Consider the following 19421-nt stretch of genomic DNA (forward strand, 5'->3'; position numbering starts at 1 on the left):
ATCATCCTCTCCTCCACTTCGCCAATAAACTCTCCAATTCCTTGCTGTCAATCATTGTTGACCTACTAATCTGTCTCGCAGTCAATCAACGGCCAACTTTCAACAACAACTGACTTGTGTTCAACTTGGTGAGAAATGAACTCAAAGCTCTCTCTCTCAGCGCTCATCTCCTCGGTCGTCGGTCAATCACTAACACTTCTTCTTCAGTCCTTTGTCTCTTTGTTCTCCTGTCCTCTTTTTCTATCTGGTTTTCTGCTTGTCTACTTCAAATCAATCTTGGGTATGCTGTCATTTCATCTCTTTTTTTTTATCTCTCTTCTAACCTCTTTGTTGTTCAGTCTTCTGGTCTTGTGTCTTGAGCAATCAAAACCTAGGTTCTTTAACAACTTCCCAGAAATTTGAGAGCCATGCCTAGCATAATCTCTTTTCTGAGGGGAAGGTGCCCAAATGCTTGGACAAAAATTTCCAAGAAGTTGATTTCTGCAGTGGTCAGCAGCCAGTGCTACACCAACAAGAATTATCCCCTTGTTTTTAATGAGCCTAAAGATTGATTGCTAAGAAACTTAGTAATTGAGGAAGACACTCAGCTAACTGCATGGGCTGGTACAACTGAGAGCATAGAATTCAAATACCTGCCCCCAGGTCCTGTAGCGCCTCCTCCAATGTAGTTGATCATTATCAAGATCAAAGTAATGTCAGTTGTATTGATAAGGCTGAAACCAAAGACCTCTATAAATTGGCAGCTGACTACAGCAGAAGTCTCACAACATCTCTCAATGGAGGTCATCTTGATTCAGACAACAACTTGTTGCCATGTTTGAATTTCAATTTATCTTGAGAGGTATACTCATAGCACTCATAGCATTTATCTTGAGAGGTGTGTGCACACCCATAAAATGGATACATGTCTTCAACTCCCTAAATTACAATATTCCAAATCTCATGGCCAACTTGAGTCCCCAATCATGAAGACTTACCTTGCCAGAGATCTCTTTATGATGGAATGGTAAGTCAATTGTCAGGGTGGTCACCTCATCTGAGTTGTCCAATGTGATAAAAACTTTGGCAAGATTGTGATATATAGGAGAAAGACTAGGAGTAAGGATTAATGAAGATAGATGGGAAAGTCAATATATTATAGATCATAGGTATCAATCAGGATAATGGAGAATTAGGGTGATACACAAGGCTTCATGGCAATTAGGGAAGACCCTAGAAGCCAGGTCACTCACTTCACTCAAGTCACAGTTGCTGGTATGAGTCATTTATTCAATTGAGAATTTGTTCATTAATTGATTTCAAGCATCAAAAATTTGCAAACCATGAATTCATATTGTAGAAATCCAACTTATTTTCATAGGTGTAGCATGTACGTACGGCTGTGCTGTGTTGCAGAATGATGAAAAGGGCCTATCCTAAAAATATTTCCCCTGAACCCCTTACAGTAGCGTGGCGAAGCTGCCTTAACTTGGCATCTGGTCAATGATTTCCATTGCAAACAAAAATAAAAGCATAAAAAGAGAAAGAGAGGAGAACTTTGGGACAAGGGTTTGTAGAGACAGGAGAAGAGAGTGCAGCAAAAGTTAGAGGGCCGCCCCCGCCGCCTTCAATTCCTTTGCCCAATTGATTAGGATAAATGCAATTGGGGAAAAATGATGTCAAAATAGCTTTGTGAGATAGATCTCGGAGCCTATGTGACACAACTTGATTCAGATAATGCACATGAAGAGAGAACTTGGCAGTCCCAGGGATGAGGGTGTCAGCACAAGTTTCTTTTTTGGTCTGTGCAATTGTTGAGACAGCCTTACGTTTTTTTCCAGCACAGTGTTCCAATTATTATCCTCTTGCCGGCTCCTCATGCCCTGTGGGCTGTCAGAATCATCAATTCCCATTTTTCTACTTTCCCAACCTTGCCAAGCCCTGACTTGAATATGTTATGAGCTGTAGTGCGGGCTCCGCAGCGCAGACTCACATGTGGTATTTGTAGGTTGAATAAATCTTGGATGGGACTGCAAAGTAGAGCCTTGGGTGAGGTTTGGACTTGTCCACCACGGCTAGAGGATTGCTGATGCCGGCCTTATGCTTGATTGGGTGTTTTTTCAAAAATGAAATTTGGAAAACATTTGCAGGTCCACGTAACGAGTCAATTGATGATGGGCTCTTCTTGGCCGGTTGCCAGTAAGCGTTGGTGTGCAGTTCAATTTGGTTGCAAGCTTCAAAGAATCAAAGCTTGGTTGCGGAAAACGTGACCTCAATTCCAACTTTCTGGTTGCTTGGCAGATCTCCTTTGCACAGTTGTCAGACTTTAAAACTTCTGCCATCTTGCAACACGCTGTGAGCGTGTCTCTCAAAAGTCAATCTGCGTAAATTGCCACAGTTGTAGTTGTCAGAAATTCATAGCAAGTGCTTCAGGTCAAAGCAAATTTTATGTGCAAATCTGTTGGTCACTTTCCGCTCAACATAGCGTGATGCCCAGGCCAAGTGGTACAGATTGAGATTTCCACTAGGATGTCAACAAATATGTAGCACACAATGGCCTCTGTTGGGATTTCTGGCATGCTGTGCTTGAAAAATATCACTCAGCCAATTGCTGTTTATAATGAAATCAGCTAGATGCACAGACAGCTCTGTCAGCTTCCTTGTTGCCACCATGGGCTTTGAATTGAGCTGAGGCCGCTTCCAAAAAATATCTTGGCACACTGCCTTACCACTAAAAAAGCTGGTCCACAAGCGGTATAGGTACTATTTGCTCATCAGGATAGGGAATGACTTTCCATTCTCACAATTCCTTCAACTCCAAAGTGTCACATACAATAGTGTTGAAAATGGTGTGGTGGCCAACCCAGTAGTCAGCAAGATCTCAAGATTCAAGACGCTTAGGCTCTTTCCCCATTTCCCTATCTTCCTCTTCTGACTCCTACTTTTCTCATTATCTTTCCCCTTTCCCCCTTTTTTTTCTTTCCTTTCTTGGTCCTAACACAGCTTGTGCTGTGGTTTTATTGTTGTTTGATTTGATCTGCTTCCTTTGTCCTCCCTTGATCTCTGGCTTTTGTCTTTTCTTTTCCTTTGTTTTTTTTATTATTTCTTTTTTTAGGCGGTGGTCCTCTCTTCTTTCTCTGCTGGTCTTGTTTGATCCTGAGGCTTGTTTTACTTTGGTTCTGTTTCTCTTTTATTTTCTTTCTGTTTCTCCTCTTGTCTCCCTGTGATCTGTTGTGTTGTGCGCGCGCGCGTGGCGCGCAAGTGATATGATGAAATGCATGTGAAATGTTGCCTCCCCAAGTCAAAGTTTGCAGAACTTGGAGGAGGGGAGCAGCATGGGATCTGAGCACATCAAAATTTTAGGGATCATCTTGAATACAGAGTCCATCAAATCAAGAGAGTCAAGAACCTTTCCTTATCTCAAGAATCCCTCCAACACGCAACAAAACCGCCGCCAAGGATCTAAACCACCCCACTACAAAGCTATCACTCAAATCCTACGCTCCCTTTCATTGGACCATCCGTGAGGGCAGCCGTCAGGCACATTTTTCCCCTCCCAGTGCTGTCGCCGGCCTAGCGCCAGTCAAAGAACCATAAGGGCTGCTTGAGAAAGTGTTTGTAACTCTTGCCTTGTGGAGGGGTGAAAAGGAGAATCCAGGCATTGTACACAAGTGGAGCTTGACCATCCGCAATGTACACTGTTTCAGGATTCTGGATAACGTTATAAAACTCAAGACTATCTGTATCTACCAGTTCAACACCAGCTGATGTCATCAAATAGGTTGCAATAAGACCCTTTCAAGGCGGGCAAGGCTCCCACACCACAGTTTGTTTCTTGCAAGCGGAAATCCACATGCAGTAGGTGGAGAAAATGTTTCTGCCAATCCCAGGAGTGTTGGTGACAACCCATTTGCAAAAGCCCTGGGAATCAAAAAGCTTGTAGATCTCTTTGTAAATTGGGCAAACAAGGAAGCTGTCACCAAGCCTTTTATCTCCAAGAACATATGATTCTTTTAGCTGCAAATATTGCATTGTTGTGTTGATAACAAAGCAGCATCTGGTTTGGCATCTAAAGTGGTGTCTGGCTTGGCATTCAACGCAGCATCTGGTTTGGCATCCAAAGTGGCAAATGTTTTGGCAACCACGGTGGTACTTGGTACATCAAACAACATGGCTTCTGGCAGAGACTTCCAAAATTCTATGATTTCCTGTGGAATTTCTGCTTGACTGTATTGCTGGCAAAAGAGTTTTGACGGGCACAGGATGTGTGCTTACCTTTCACAACCAGGGAAATCTGTGGTTTTACAAATAATAACAGAGTAAGATTTTTAAACATCAAGCAGTGAGAGTGAGCATGGAGCAAGCTTTGACTTTGTATTACTAGCACAAGAGTTTTGACACAGACAGCATGGAGGCTTACCTTTCACTATAAGAGTAGGCTCCTGGTTGCCGCCAGGGGAAAGTTTTGCAGCAATTTCTTGAAGGCGTAATTTTCAGTTGAGAGCCTTGTATTCAGTGGTATGCAGTTTAATCTCTGCCAAATTGCGTCCACCCAAAGAACGCGGGAATAGGTTTTGTACCACACACAACAAGTAATTTTCTTTCAATTCTGACAGGTTTTTCCTTGAATGATAGACAGATCTTTGGAGGGATACCTTTCTGAGTGTGCCAAAGCACACTCCGTTTGTAGGAGTGTGCCAAAGCACACTCTGTTTGTAGGAGTGTGCCAAAGCACACTCTGTTTGTAGGAGTGTGCCAAAGCACACTCTGTTTGTAGGAGTGTGCCAAAGCACACTCTGTTTGTAGGAGTGTGCCAAAGCACACTCTGTTTGTAGGAGTGTGCCAAAGCACACTCTGTTTGTAGGAGTGTGCCAAAGCACACTCTGTTTGTAGGAGTGTGCCAAAGCACACTGCGTTTGTAGGAGTGTGCCAAAGCCCACTCCGTTTGTAGGATTGTGCCAAAGCCCACTCCGTTTGTAGGAGTGTGCCAAAGCCCACTCCGTTTGTAGGAGTGTGCCAAAGCACACTCCGTTGTAGGACTTGTGTGGGACACTAAATATAATTTGGTGAAATATCCGCTGAGGGGGAAATAAATTCCTTAATAGGTTGAAAGGCTATTACAACTTACGGGTGGTTTGAAAGACCTGCCCCTCTAATAATACTATGCAAATATCTAAGAGTCTTGTAATCAATATTTATAAAAATATGGCTGATTCCAAGATAGATCTTACTTTCATATAGTAATCTCTATCAGACCTAGATCACTTGATTCAACAGGCTAGCAAATCTGTTATAAGTTCTTTGCTTGCAGGCAATATACTTACTTTGTTATACCCGTATTACACGTTACTAATATGCTGTTTAATGCAAACTTGTTGTTGTGTTATGCTTGGTTCGACTACTGCCAAAACACTAATACTGCTACTAAACTTCTACACTTCTTGTACTAACCACTAATACCGCTAATAACCACACTGCTGACTAAACTACCGTATGTGACCAAACCTCTGTAGGCTGAAGATAACTAAACTAACTAACCAGTTGTGACCAAACCTCTGTATGCTGATGGGGAAACATCTGATGAGGGAAGAAAGGGCCTCCTTATATATTGAAGGGTGAGGGATTTTTGCTCCAGGGAAGCTCTTCATGAGGGATTATTGCTGCAGGGGATCTCAACTACACAGCCTCTCATGCATGTACTGCGCTGCATGTACAAACAACGAGGGGTTTATGCTGCAGGAGACACTCAACTACACAGCATCTGCATGCGTGTGCTGCACTGCCTTACAAACAATGAGGGATTTATGCTGCAGGAGACACTTCCTGTACAGCTTATCTGCCTGCATATGCTGTGCTAAATTTACAAAAAATGAGGGATTTATGCTGCGGGAGACACTTCCTGTACAGCTTATCTACCTGCATATGCTGTACTATGCGTACAAACAATGAGGGATATATACTGCATGAGGCGCTTGAGCTACACAGCACTTTCATGGATGTACTGCGCTGCATGATGTCATGTGTTGCTATGCAACCAAGCCATCTTCCATCCTCTTCCACACACTCTGCATCCATTGTCTAACCTGTTCCATTCCCAATGTTGGGGGTCAAGGCCTCTCCTCCCATCTTGCTCCTTCTTCCCTTCTTCCCCCACACTGTATTACACACTCCCTCCACTATAATACCTCTGCAATGGGCTTTTGGCATTGTCACGCATATGGAACACCACATCGTGCAATGGAAACACCGCAGTCCTAATCCAACTCTCAGCTAAATCTCCGTCTAGACCGTGGCTTGGACCCCGGTCCCCGGGTCCGCGCCCATCTCTGTCCGTTGAATTTCCATGTGCTTTTGTTTGGTCGTACATTCAAGTTTCCATCAGCAGCATATAAGCGCGCGTTATTTCTCCTCTCTCAGGAATGCACAAGCTTTCCAATGATCTCAGCCGCCCGGGCTTTCCGGCCATGCTGCTTTGTGGGCATTCTCTGACTGTCTGTCTATTTATACCACCACACCGCGCGGGTGCCATGTACGGGTCCAGGTGCAAGAATTTGGGGAAAATGACACAAGGTACCCACAATCAGATGGGTCTGAACCCTGGCATCCCCATTGATGATTGGTCTGACTGGTCATTTGGAGGAGGTGTTACTCCCCTCAATGACTAGCACAGACCACTCATCAAGAGGTGTGAGTGATGTTATTCCCCTTCATGACTGGTCTGGTCATCAAGAGGTTGTGTTACTCCCCTTGATGACCGGTGTGGTGGTTGATTCTGGCGCGGGGGGCCAAATTGTCCAACAAAGTTTTGGGCTCGCGGTGCTGCGAGGCACAAGGGTTCTGCAGGCAGCTGGGGCGGTGCAGGATCTTCAAACAGCAAAGGCGGAGCGGCAGAGCGCATATGCTAGGGGAGCGTGCGGTCAAAAGCAGTGGAGCGGAGAGGACTTGCTGAGTCCAGGCAGTCCAGCGTGGACTATCTAGAGCGGCGCGGTGATTGGGGGAAGCTGTGGCAGCTGAAGCGGGCTTTGTCAGCGGACATAGCTGGGGCGGAGGCAGCAAGTGGGATCCCAACATCGGAGGCTAGACAGGGGTGTGAATGATGGATGATCAGGAGTTTGGCGGCTGTCTTCAGCAAGCAGTGGAGGCTCAGATGACAACGTGGGAGCGGAGGCAGGCAGCATTTGTGGGATGGGAGGAGGATTTCTTTTTCTATTGGGTTATGACATGCGGCAGAGCTTTCTCTTTTTTCATTATCTACAGTGGGGCGGTGGAGATTTGTCTATATAGAGGGAGGGGGGGGGGGGGGGGGGGGGGTGTTCCTTCCTGCAGAGGGAGATCTCATCATGCTATCTTTTATGGACTTTTTATTATTATTACAGATTATTAATCTTTTTCTGCGGGTTGTGATTGCGGAGTTTCCTTATTATAGTTTACTTATGGCTATTTCTTGTGGTTTTTGCAGTTTTTTACGGTGGTCTACTTTACTTTTCTGACATATTAATATTACTAGAGGCCAATGTGGCTGCGCCGCTGTATGTGATGCCCCTAGAAAATCCTGCTCAAGCCAAACTTCAATTGTGCATGCATCAGTATCCTCAAGCTGATTTGGCAAGATTTGAACTGGACATGCCTAAGATTCAGGTTCAACTTACTATGATAACTAATGACAATTTTTATGTTTTTCCAACCTTCAAATTGAGGATTAGAAGAATTGGTGTTGCTTCACTGCTGTACTTCTTGTTTGAGAGCGGCAAACTTAGCACAAGTCTCTCCTGGGAGACTTATTTAAGCTTGTCCCAAGGGTGGCAATTCCACAATTCAAACCTACTGTGAAAAAACTTCCAACAATTTACAGGGGTTTTATTGGAGCTGCACTGCCACTCTTGGAGTATGTAGATCTTTTGGTGGGGAGTTTGTTTTCACAAGAAGCCTCAAACAGCCATTTAAGACTGATTTTTCTTGTAGTTTATTGGTCTGGGATCTTGGACCCAAGTCATCTCCATCTATGGACCATTTTCTGCTTTTGCTCCAACCACCTTATACTCCATCAACAATGAAATATTGTGGCACCAGCTTCAAATGGCCATCAATACCTCTTGAAAAATGTATGTATGTAGAACAAATCAATTTTTATTAGCAAGTTGGCAAAGAGGAGTGAGGAGGACAGGATGCAGATCAGTGGACGCTAGAAAAAAAAAAAAAAAACCCTTGGCGTGCAGGAGTCAACGGCGGCTTGGGAGCGAGCGGGGGAAGGTAGTTAGCAGGAGAGGGATCGGGCGAAAGGTCGGGGGCCAAAGAAGCAGAGGGGGGAGGCGTGGTGGAGAGGATTGGCGGGAGGAAGAGGAGTGGCGGGAGGAAGAGGATTGGCGGGGGGAAGAGGATTTTGCTGGAGGGGAAGTCGGGGCGAGAGGTTGGAGGCGGAGGGCAAGGGCGGGATGTTGGCGGGGTCAGCAGCAGCAACAGCAGCGGGGGTGGCCGACGACGAAGACAAAGACCAGAGCTTATTCCTACTAGCTTGACTCTTTGAGCGACTCGACAGACGTGTCTTAGTTGTCTGTCGACGTTGGGCACGACGGATGGAGGGTTATTTGGGCGGCATGGGGGAGACGCATGTGGATGTTGGGGAGCCGGACAGAGAGGCGACTGGGGCTGAGACAGCCTCCGTCGGCCTTCCGTCATCGGCCTCCTTCTCCAACACCGCTGGTCCCCCCTCATGTGGCATGGTTTCCTGGCTGAGTTGTGGTGCGCAGGAACAAGGTGATTTCCTCAAACAGGGCTCCCGTAAATTTAGCTTCGAGCCTGGCTAAGCTGCCCATCTGGCGGCCCGGTGTTCTTCTGCTGCTAGCTGGGGGACAAGCTTGGACTTCTTCTGCGGACAGGAGGGGAAGCCAAGCAGCTCCGTGCCTATGGCCGTGTTAAGCAAACGATAGTTGTGCGAGTTAGTGTCAAAGAATGTGTGGCTCTGTTTAGATACCCGCGGGGCGCTAGGGAATCCGACAACGTTGTGAGGGCGTGGGTTGCGTGTGCGGCTGGACGGTGGTAGCAGTGATCCAGTAAGTCTTGCGCTGGACAGGCAACACAGATTCACCCGCGGGAGCAGAGAACCTGGCGGGCTGGATGATTGGCGGCGCTGACTGTGACATGGCTGTTTGGTGGAGACTGGCAAGGGGAAGTGTGGCGTACTGGCAGGTGGGGACTGCTAGGGTTGTCCAGGCGAGGTCTGGAGGGTTGTTGCTTTCCCAGCTTTTCCCATCTTTGCTCAAATCTAGAGCTCAGGTTGGTGTCTGTGTCCCAACTGGGCAGCACCGGTTAGTCAAATGGTCTGGGCTGAGCGGGTGTCTGGACAATGGTTGACCTGGCCAAGTTGAATTTGGCAGGTTCCCGAGCACAAGGAAGGGTGTGCGGAGTCGGCGTATGTAAAGGTTGTCTATAAAATGGGGGCACTCCTCAAGCTTTAATCCCCAGGCTGTCCCCCATTGTAGCAGGGCTACAAGAGTTCAAGTGACACGCGCCCATACTATGAGCGTGCTGTACACGCTAGGTACTTCCCACTCCGGCCTAGCGCAGGAGTTAGGGAAGCCGACGTATGTACGTCACGCGCAATAGGCGCGCAGTATCTGTCTTAGAGTATTTCCATTTCATATTATGTTACAACACCATTTGTACGTGTTATGTCCCTACTGTTGAGATACTTACTCAACAGGGTTTCCATTTGATTTCCTCTCTCGTTGTCGGCCCTTATAAAAGGGCCTCTCTTTCCCTCGTTGTTTTCATCATTCATCTTCATACAGACAAAATCTCAGACTTCTTACTGTTACATCCATTACTGCGTGTTGCACCTACTACGCCGCAGACCCACATTCTTAGACCTGTAGCCTGCCCGTCTACACCATGCTGTAATTCCAGCCGGGGGTCAGTCTCAACACCCTCCGCTGTTGCGCTTGCGCAGTCTGAGGGGTAATATTTGTTGGCCCCCCTTTGCATAATGCCTTTACTGCGCGCGCTGGGGGTCATCCACCCACCTTTTTTCAACCCTGCTAGACAGGGATGGAAGGTGGGCCCGGGTGCATCAGCTTGCTGATGCTAGCGGGCTGATTGTAGTTTTTTCATTTTTTCTGAGTGTCTTATAATTTTTGTAGATTTTAGATTGTGTAAAGGGGAAACCCATGACATTTTTTTCTGATTTTGTACATTTCTAGGGGGAACCCTTGATCTTTCATTCTATTTTTCACTGACTTTAATATACTTGGATTAATTATTCTTGCTCTACGGAATTCTTTTCCTTCTGCGGAGTTATTTGCACGCTTATGCTACGCTGAGTTCGGACTTCCCTTGAGCACTTGGGATTATCTTGTGTGAAAAGGGTCTGCTCCGGTCATTTCATACCAGAGACCACCTATTTCTACCACACCAGTCTGGTTATTGAGAGGTGGTGTTACTCCCCTCAATGACAGGCACAGACCAGTCATTGAGAGATGTGACTCACCTAGATGACCGGTCTGTGCCCTTCATTGAGAGAAGGTTTGAGTCCCCTCAATGACCGGGACAGGCCGGTCATCAAGAGGTGTGAGTCCCCTTGAAGGCCGGCACAGACAAGCTGTGAAGGGTCAATCATAGGTGGTACCTGTGGTGCACGCCAAAAGTACCGCTGTTACCCGCCCGCAGGTGCTGTGTATGGGTACGGGTGTCTGAAATTTGCAAAAAATGCTGTGTGTACCAGGGTACAATTGGCAATCTCTAGTTTACATCTTGTTATAACCTAGACTTAGTATAAAAACCAGAGCAGAGTAGTTTTACTATGTACTTCTGATTCACACCACTGTTTTCTTGGTTTGAGTGGGGAATGTTGCACTCTTTATAGCACAGTTGGAAGCCACCTTTTAAAGGATGAGCATTGCCCAGGTCAATCATCAGTCAAAGACCTTTCTCTCTTTCTCTCTTTCCTCTCTACTGTTTGTATTTAACTATCCAAACAAATCAAACAGTGACCAGCATTTTATTTTTTGTGAAAACCTTCAACCTCAGCACTACAAGAGAAATTGTTGCAACTGCCATCCGCGCAAACTCAAGCGCAGCAGGTGGTTTTTAGCTGAACCTCTGTCATAGGTAACTTCAAGAAAGCTTCAATGCACATTGACAAAAAGAAACATCATTATGCAGTTTGGTAGACTTTGAGAGTTTGAATAGAAATCATCCTGGAGCATCTTGTGTTTCAACTGACAGTGGTTGTGTGACTTTTTCTTGCAGTGCAGGCTTCAGCATATCAAAATCCGGTGTTTTTGAATTGCAAATAATAGGCCTCAGCAAATAAAGTCAATGAAATTAAGCAATCCTGTTGTGATTTGATGAAATAAGGTCACAGCAATTTTTTAAACAATATTTCCCTCTAGAGCTAAGTTTTTCCTCCAATATTCTAATTCCTATATCCCAAAAGAGTTGATCATGCCACCATATGGGGGTAGAGCTATTTACATTTTCAAATTGATCTTTGCACCAATAACGTATCAGCAAGAGAGATAATTCAACCATTTTGGAGTGTGATTCTGAGTCACTGAAGTAATCAATGAGCAAAAGCTGAACTTTAGTAAAATCAGCAGTACAAGGAGGCTGTGCAAGAACATCCCTATCATCTAATGCAAAATGTCCAAATATTGGCAATCCGTTGGTGGTTTGTTTTGTGAGGATATTCATTTGGATCCATTTGATGAAGGGCTGTCCTTGGGACTCTCCTTTGAGTATGATTTTGTCCAATTCATCACTGCTTTTCAAGGCAATGTAACATGCTTTTAAGTTGATTATCAATGTAAATAATTTGCAATAAAGATGTCTATTGTCAGGAACCTCTCCAGTATTCATCATAATCCAGCTGAATCCTTCAACACCATTCTCTTCATTTTTCCAAAGCCATGCAAGCCCAATTGGAATATCCCCTGCCTCATTCTTTATCATCTTTCTTTGATTGACTTTTCCAGATAAAAGATTTTGGAAATTATCTAGAATATCCTGTTCTTCCTTGTCAAATTTCACTTCCAGTCTTACCCTGAAGGATCTGGGTTTCAATTTTTTTGAAAATCCATCACTTGTCCAGAGATTCATGTCACACAGCTTTCTGAATTTGAGATATTCATTGGAATTACCATATTTGATATTTTCTGGAATTTCAATATTTTTCTGAATTCCTTCATGCATTAAGATTTCCAACGTGTGTAACACATCCCTCCCCCCATAACTTCTCAACTGGGTAAATAATACAGGCTCAAATTCTTCATAATAAAATTTGGTTATCAACAAAGATTTATTTACTGCTTCATTTGGATTCATCATTTTTGATTGATGCCTCAATTTTTGTGATAAGTATTCCAGCAAAATCAACTGAATTTGTCCAAAACTCTTCTCCTTAATATCCTCCAAATTTCCAAAGATAGGAAGTTGATTTCCTCTGGGATTAAAAGCTTCTTCAAAAATAAAATCAACTATCTTGCTATGAGATTTGTACTCATCTTCAAAATTCCTTTCAGTTGGTCCAAGTTCTATCAAAATAGATGTATTGATCAGGATGGTCCATCTAATCAATTCTTTGAACTTCCTCAATGTTTGTGTGCGGGTTCGAAATTCCTGATTGTATCTTTGGCTCTGATCTTCCTTTTTTTCCCCTTTGCTGATGGGCCTGATTGTGTACAATTTGTCTGAGCCTCTTTTAGTTATCTTCACTTGATACCTCTCTGACAAAGGGGTATCAATCAATACTCCATTTGCCTTTTTCTGATATATTTCAAAGAGTTTTTCTTGGAATTTCTTGGTGAATCCTCCCAAGAACCTATCACTAAGTTTATTTATTTTTTGAAGATTATTCTGATTTACCAGCTCACCATTGCCTTCTCTTGACAAATTTAGATCAACACCAGCCTTGATGATGCTCTCTGGGGAGAACATTTCTTGATGGGATGGATTTGCATTCTCATTTTCCATCTCATAATGGGTCATTTTGTTGGAATAAAATCTGTTGGTTTCTATTTGTAGAACTTGAGAAAAATCCTCAGAACTTTGAATTAGTCCTGAAAGAAAAGAGTCCAAAAAATTAGGAGAACATATCATAAAGTTCCTAGCAGATACCTGTTTTTTTGTGATTCCTACTCACTTTCATGATTATTGTACTCAACCTGAGGGGGATCCTGGATTTGAAGGTGAATTTTAACAGAAGTAGAACCTGTTCCATTCAAATCTATATTTTCCACTGGTAGATCTAAAAACGATAGCCATGCTGGATCAAAATCTCCAATTACCAATTCTGGTTCTGATAGCCAATTTGCATATGCAGCATTCTTATTTTTTTCCTGAGGGTTTGATGCCAATTTTGGTGGGAATAAAAGAGAGGATTTCCCCTTAGCTAAGCTTTCAGGGAGCACATCACCTTGAGATAGTGGTGGGACAAGAGGAATGGGTGATGGTTTTGGGGGAGGGCATGGATTGCAAGCAAATTGGCAATCAGTCAAGTGATGATTTTCAGTGTTTTGTCGCTCTGCTTCAACTTTGACAAATTGGTTAGCAATACTGCGACCACTCCAGAGGAATACAAGCTTGGTGGGTCATTGCCCAAGAAAAATCTTTCTCTCTTACCTGCATTATGAGTTGGAAGGGACATCTGACCATGATGGCTGCTAGTGCTACTATCATTACAGGTGAAATATGACTCAAAGCTTGGCTGTGAACATGTCCCAACATGATCATGTGGTGTAGTCTTTTGTCTTTTTCCAACATTTGAAATTGAATAAGTTTCTGGATTCCCTGCTTAAGAATAGAAGAAAATTAGAGCAGCTGAGAACAACATTTTGAGCACTAGAAAAACAAATCTTACCATTATAGCTATGTTTGGGGTTGTACAGTTCTGACTGATGCGCTCCAACCCCTAAGAAGTCTGGTTGGAGGGTGTTCAGTTGATTTTCCATGGGGTGCTTCCCGTTGGTCAGGCTTTCTTGGTTTAACACATTGTGCCACACACCTTCTTGGCCGCAGGGAAGGCTAGATGGAAACTTATGATTTGTTGCTGAATCTGCAAGTCTTGAATAAGTGAAAGTAGCTCTGAAAGCCCAGTAACCAAGCAAAAATTGTGCAAGATGATGACAATTTGGGATCATTTTGAAATACTAGTTTGCTGCAATAGTGAGTTCTTTGGAGTTAGTGACTCTTAGGTGCAAGCAATTTCCACAATATGAGTCAAGGAAGAAAATGAAAAGTCTCCCAGGTTTGTCTGTCAAGCAAGAATTCAAGCCCTGGCTTAGATAGATCCCAATGAATACTATTGAATTTGATGTTGGTAAGCTCCTTGTGTGGGGCTCAGCTGCCTGATTTGACACTGCAAAGTCGGGGGGCTGCAATGCTACCAGATCTTGGATTAGAGGTTGGTTTAACATATTGAGTAGACATTTTCTGGAACTCAAAATTAAAGTGTTTCAAACTGATTGAATGGACTCCATACTACATTTTCCAGCTAGTGTACCATGCATAGAGAGAAAAGTATTAATACAGTTCAAAGAATGACATTTACTCTGTCTTGACAGATAGGGGTATAGAACTTGATATGTTATTTGAAGGTCTTCAGCCCCACAAATATTTCCCTTTACAAGGTTTTTCCAACAGATCTCTAGTTCCCAATTGGATTCTATTTCATTAGGCATAGCTTAATCTTCTTGCACATCCCATACCCTTATAAATGCTACCAGCACAATTAACACCATAAACAATTTCTGTCCGTGTGTCTACTAGCAAAGAAAAAATCTCTCCTACATCTATTTCAAGTGCACTTGCCACATTACCAAGAACACTTTGACCTGAATGGCTGCAACTTGAATGTATTCTATTGTTGGATATATTCCCCTGAATGGTGGAAACAATAGTTGATATCAATGCAGAAGCTAGCAGCTAATTTGATATATATAGGCAGAGACACAAATTGACACATTCATCATCAATGGTTACAGAGCTTGATTGATCATCTTTTAGTCTAGTTGGACCTCATAGACTGAGGCTTACTGGAGCAATTGTCAGAATCAGTTCTTATCTTACCTGATGCTGTTTTGAGTTTCTATGCCAAATGAACAGTCTTGTTCTGGACTATTCTACATGCTCATTAATCCTTTGAATAAGAATCAGAAATTTTATCATTCTCACCACCAATCTTGGAAACATTGGAGTACAGAGTTCCCAATACCTCAACCTTATACTTGCCAGCACCTTGCCAACAGCTTTGATGGAGTGGAGTGCTAAAATGCCCATGGTTTTCTCAGAAATCAAAAAGACATGAAGGTACACTATAAATAAGGCAACTGTGATTTAAAATAAATCACAAGTACTGGTACTGGATTATGATCAAAGACGAGCGTGGATCCATCGGCCTTCATACTTCCTGTGAAGTTATATTGATCCTGTTTTCAGCTAGGGGTTTACCCAATATTATAAAAGATACCAGGCCTTAAGGGCGGGTTCTGCGGCCGACGTCAAGCACTCATCAGAAAGGGACAGGGTCTTAAGTGATTTTCCGGGTCGGGACGGTGCGAAGAATTTGAGAGTATTGGTAGGGTGGAATGGATATGTGCAAGCAGTCTGGCGAGACTCGACGAATTGAGACGTGGAGGAACCTTATCTCCTGCGCTGATAAGGTGAATGTCGTGCTAACCCAGATTACTGAGGGAAAGAGCAAGGCTCGAGAGCAGGAAAGTGAAGTTGTTGATCAGGAGTTTGATCATCGAGAGATCGATTGACCTGAGATTAGATTATGAGCTGAAAAAGACTCCTTGGAGAGTTGAAGTTGGCGCGTCAGGGTCTCTTGCTAAGCGTTTTTGGGCATTTCACTGGAACCGATACAAGCAATGTTGGAGTAGAGGTTGATGAACAAGGAGGGGACTGACATGTCGAAGGGACGGCCGTGCGACGGTATTTCGTTGGTTGGTCGTAGAGTGCGATTCTTAGATGGTCAGACTGGACCGTGGTCAACGGGCGTTGAAAGCGCAATGGCTGCGAGATCGAGGAGATGATGTGATGCTGGCGGAGGGGGAGACAGATCGGTTGAGACGGGCTGGAATGTACAAACGCGAATGTGGCCAGCCAGGCTTGGGGTTCTTCGACTAGACTGGCGGGGTGAAGTTGGCGACAACGCTGGATTCTGTATCATGGGTCAGGGTTGATAAGGGGAATCAAAAGTTGGGTTGAGGGTAACCAAGGCGGACCAGGTTGGACGACTTGATACAAGTCCCTGCAGGCCTCCGGCAAGCCATCGGGCCCAATAGCTGCGAAGGGCTTTGTTCAAGAATACCTGCCGAGTTCATAGGGAACAGTGAATATACAGAAAGGATATATTAGACTGCTGTGTGCTTTCCATACTCACTTTTGTCACTTGTTTATTGGGCAAATTGGCTACCCGGGATAATTTCAACGGACGTGGGCAAAATAGCGTTACTTTGCTTTGCTTTCCTTGACGGTCACTTTTCTCAAGTGTTGTGCCTCGGAGTCCCGCGACGGAGGAATTTGATGATGTGCAATTATCTCTCGTGCATGTTAGTTGGGCGGAGTCTCAGTACTTCATCGGTCAAGTGATAGGGGTCGCCCTATTAGATAAAAAAAAGAACACATATTAGCTCGACCCAATATCATTTGGGCGGGTCAGGAGGACTAGAAAGAATGATTGGACACACGTGAAAGAGCTTGATAAGTTTTCATGAGGAGTCCAAAAGAGCAAGGTCAATGGTTGGTGCTCAGCCCATAGCTGTACAGCCTATACGGCCACTTGAACATCGGGTAAGCTAATTTGTGTTTCCCAAGTAACGGCGAAAGTCGAGGGTCAGGGGAGCAACTGCTTGGACCAAACGTTTGCGGCGACCACACCTCGTGAGTGGAATTGGCCCTGGGGCCGACTGGGGCGTATGAACGTTGCAGTAACAATTCGTCTTGGAGCTGAGATATTTTCTCGATCAGTCAACTGTTCTATGATCTCAGAGCATTTCTGGGTAGTATGTACTCAACATCCCAAGTGTGACTGTAGGACGATATGAATTGACCTTGAGCCTCCGCCAGTTGTTTCAACTGCTTTGGCGATTATCTTGGTGTCCACTGGATATTCTGTTTGGAGGTGAATGGTTGATTTATGGTATTCAAAATTGCATATGCCACTGTTTACATAAAATCATAAAGCCCATTTTGGCTGGGAGATGTCAGCGTGCATAAAACTCAGAGTGACATCTCCCAGCCAAAATTGCAGTTTATGATTTTATGTAAAAAAATCTTATGCAATTTTGAATACCATAATTGTGATTGTTTGTATTTGTGAGCCGGGCTCAGGTGTCTTATTTGGAGAGCGTCCCTTCGGGCCGCGGGGTCGGGCCCCCCCGACCCTCCGATTGAGAGGCTTAGTTAAGCTTGCTCAGGTGTGTTGCTGCGCTTAATGTCGCCTCACAGCTGCGCAATCCGCTGCGCTTTGGTGTCCCGAGTCCCGACACCCCGCGGTTACCGGGACAGCTGCTCTTGTCTTGCATCTCATACAGCTATATCAGAAAAGCTTGTGTAACTAAGGCCCCATTTATAAACAAATATTCGAGTTTTATTTTGAAAGTATTCAAAAACAATTTTGAAACAAAAACAAAATCAAAATGAACGATTTTTGATTTCAAAAATCTCTTGGGCAAGCTTCAAACAACAGGGTGCACATATAAACATTTGTGCATCCCTGACCGAGTAGCCTGCCGGAGTGGGTAGGTAGGGGCAAGATATCTGTGACACGGGCCAGGACAGCTGGAATACAGCTCCAGGACCGGAACTTGAACCGGATGCTCCGCTGGCCCAGGAGGTTTCCTTGTGTGAGTACAATGTTCCTTGCTTGCCAAAGACCTCAGCAAGCAGGTCAGACTATGTACTGGCACCAGTTTGGACCGGTAGGTTTGACAAGTCCTCGGAGCGGCCTGTGCAAGCAGTTCTTGGACATGACCATCACCAATCGGCCCATCTGCTTGGACAGGCAAGTCCAACCTCTTGTTGGACCGCCATATCCCAGAACTAGGTTGGCTAGAGGAGTTGTTGGACATGCCGGTCCAAGAATTGGTGGTATGTATATATAATGTACCCATTTGCAACCTCTGCCAACCCAGTACAGAAATTTGAATGGGGAGTAGTGGCCTGGCCTACCTTAACTAAGTCCCTCTCTATGTGGAGGGGGGACACCGTCCTGCAGGGACCCTCCAAAGGAGAGAATTATGCGCTATGTTAACCTTGTGGCCGAGAGAATTACAGAAATGCTGTTTTTTGATGTTTTGTAGCAGCACCAATTCTCATTGGGTGATTAGGTGTTGGGGGAACAAGAGATGCAGAAGACCATGGAGAATATTCCTAAACATTTTTCAAATTTTTTGAAGCCTTGAGTGGCACTCAAATTACTTTCTTATGACCACCATCATCACTGTCAGCATATTTGACTGGGATGAAGTCAACCCAGTTTAACTGGGATGCACTCAACCAATTTAAAATGAGTTGATCTCATCCGATGAAATATAAAACCAAGGGGGGTACCTTGGATTTATATTTCATCAGGTGAGATCAACCAAGTTTAAATTGGTTGAGTGCATCCCACTTTAACTGGGATAACCTCAACCCAGCCAATTATGCTGGTAGTGCATGTCTACTTCATCCTTCATTACACATCTTGCACTGTACAGGATCCTAGAGATGGCATATGGCACCCGGGTACCTGTGGCGGGTGCGGGTATGTACCCCCCTGTTTTTTCACAAATTCCTCACACCCGCACCCGCACCCGGCACCCGCCATGAGAGGTACCCGGGTGCAGAGGGGGAGTTACCCGGGTGCCAGGCACAGGTACCCGGGTATCACCTTTGGTGGCTGGCTGAGAGGTGTTGTAGTGCCTTCAATGACCGGCTGACCGGTCATTGAGAGATTTTATCCTCCTCGATGGCTGGCTGATTGGTCATCAAGAGCCTTTATCCTTTTTGATGACCGGTCAGCCGGTCATCAAGAGGTTGTATCCCTTTCGATGACCAGTCAGCCAGTCATTGAGAGTGTAGCCTCTTCGATGACCGGTCAGCCGGTCATTGAGAGTGTAGCCTCTTCAATGACCGGTCAGCCGGTCATCAAGAGTGTAGCCTCTTCAATGACCGGTCAGCCGGTCATCAAGAGTGTAGCCTCCTCAATGACCGGCCAACCGGTCATCAAGAGTGTAGCCTCCTCAATGACCGGCCGACCGGTCATTGAGAGGTTGGAAGCTCTTTGATGATCGGCTGAACGTTCATCATAAGCTTTTATCCTGTTTAATGACCTCAGCCGGCCATTGAGAGGTTGTATCCCTTTCGATGACCGGTCAGCCGGTCATCGAGAGGTTGTAGGCTCTTCAATGACTGGCTGAACGGTCATTGAGAGGTTTTATCCTCCTCGATGGCCGGCTGACCGG

The 19421-nt window shown here is 44.8% G+C and overlaps 2 protein-coding genes across 2 annotated transcripts; both read right to left on the bottom strand.

The window, feature by feature from the left end:
• Positions 1–8779: 8779 nt before the first annotated feature.
• On the bottom strand, positions 8780–9119 carry PtA15_2A201 (uncharacterized protein; the record flags this gene model as incomplete). The annotated part of the gene is made up of 2 exons (XM_053166198.1): positions 8780–8880; positions 8978–9119. The coding sequence occupies 2 exons, from the start codon at positions 9117–9119 to the stop codon at positions 8780–8782; spliced, it is 243 nt and encodes an 80-aa protein (XP_053017443.1).
• Positions 9120–15789: 6670 nt separating this feature from the next.
• PtA15_2A202 (uncharacterized protein) lies at positions 15790–16764 on the bottom strand (the record flags this gene model as incomplete). Its single annotated transcript, XM_053166199.1, has 2 exons — positions 15790–16135; positions 16751–16764. The coding sequence occupies 2 exons, from the start codon at positions 16762–16764 to the stop codon at positions 15790–15792; spliced, it is 360 nt and encodes a 119-aa protein (XP_053017444.1).
• Between the last annotated feature and the right edge of the window lie 2657 nt (positions 16765–19421).

Source organism: Puccinia triticina, chromosome 2A (assembly GCF_026914185.1).
Source record: "Puccinia triticina chromosome 2A, complete sequence".
Taxonomy (NCBI): Eukaryota; Fungi; Basidiomycota; class Pucciniomycetes; order Pucciniales; family Pucciniaceae; genus Puccinia; species Puccinia triticina.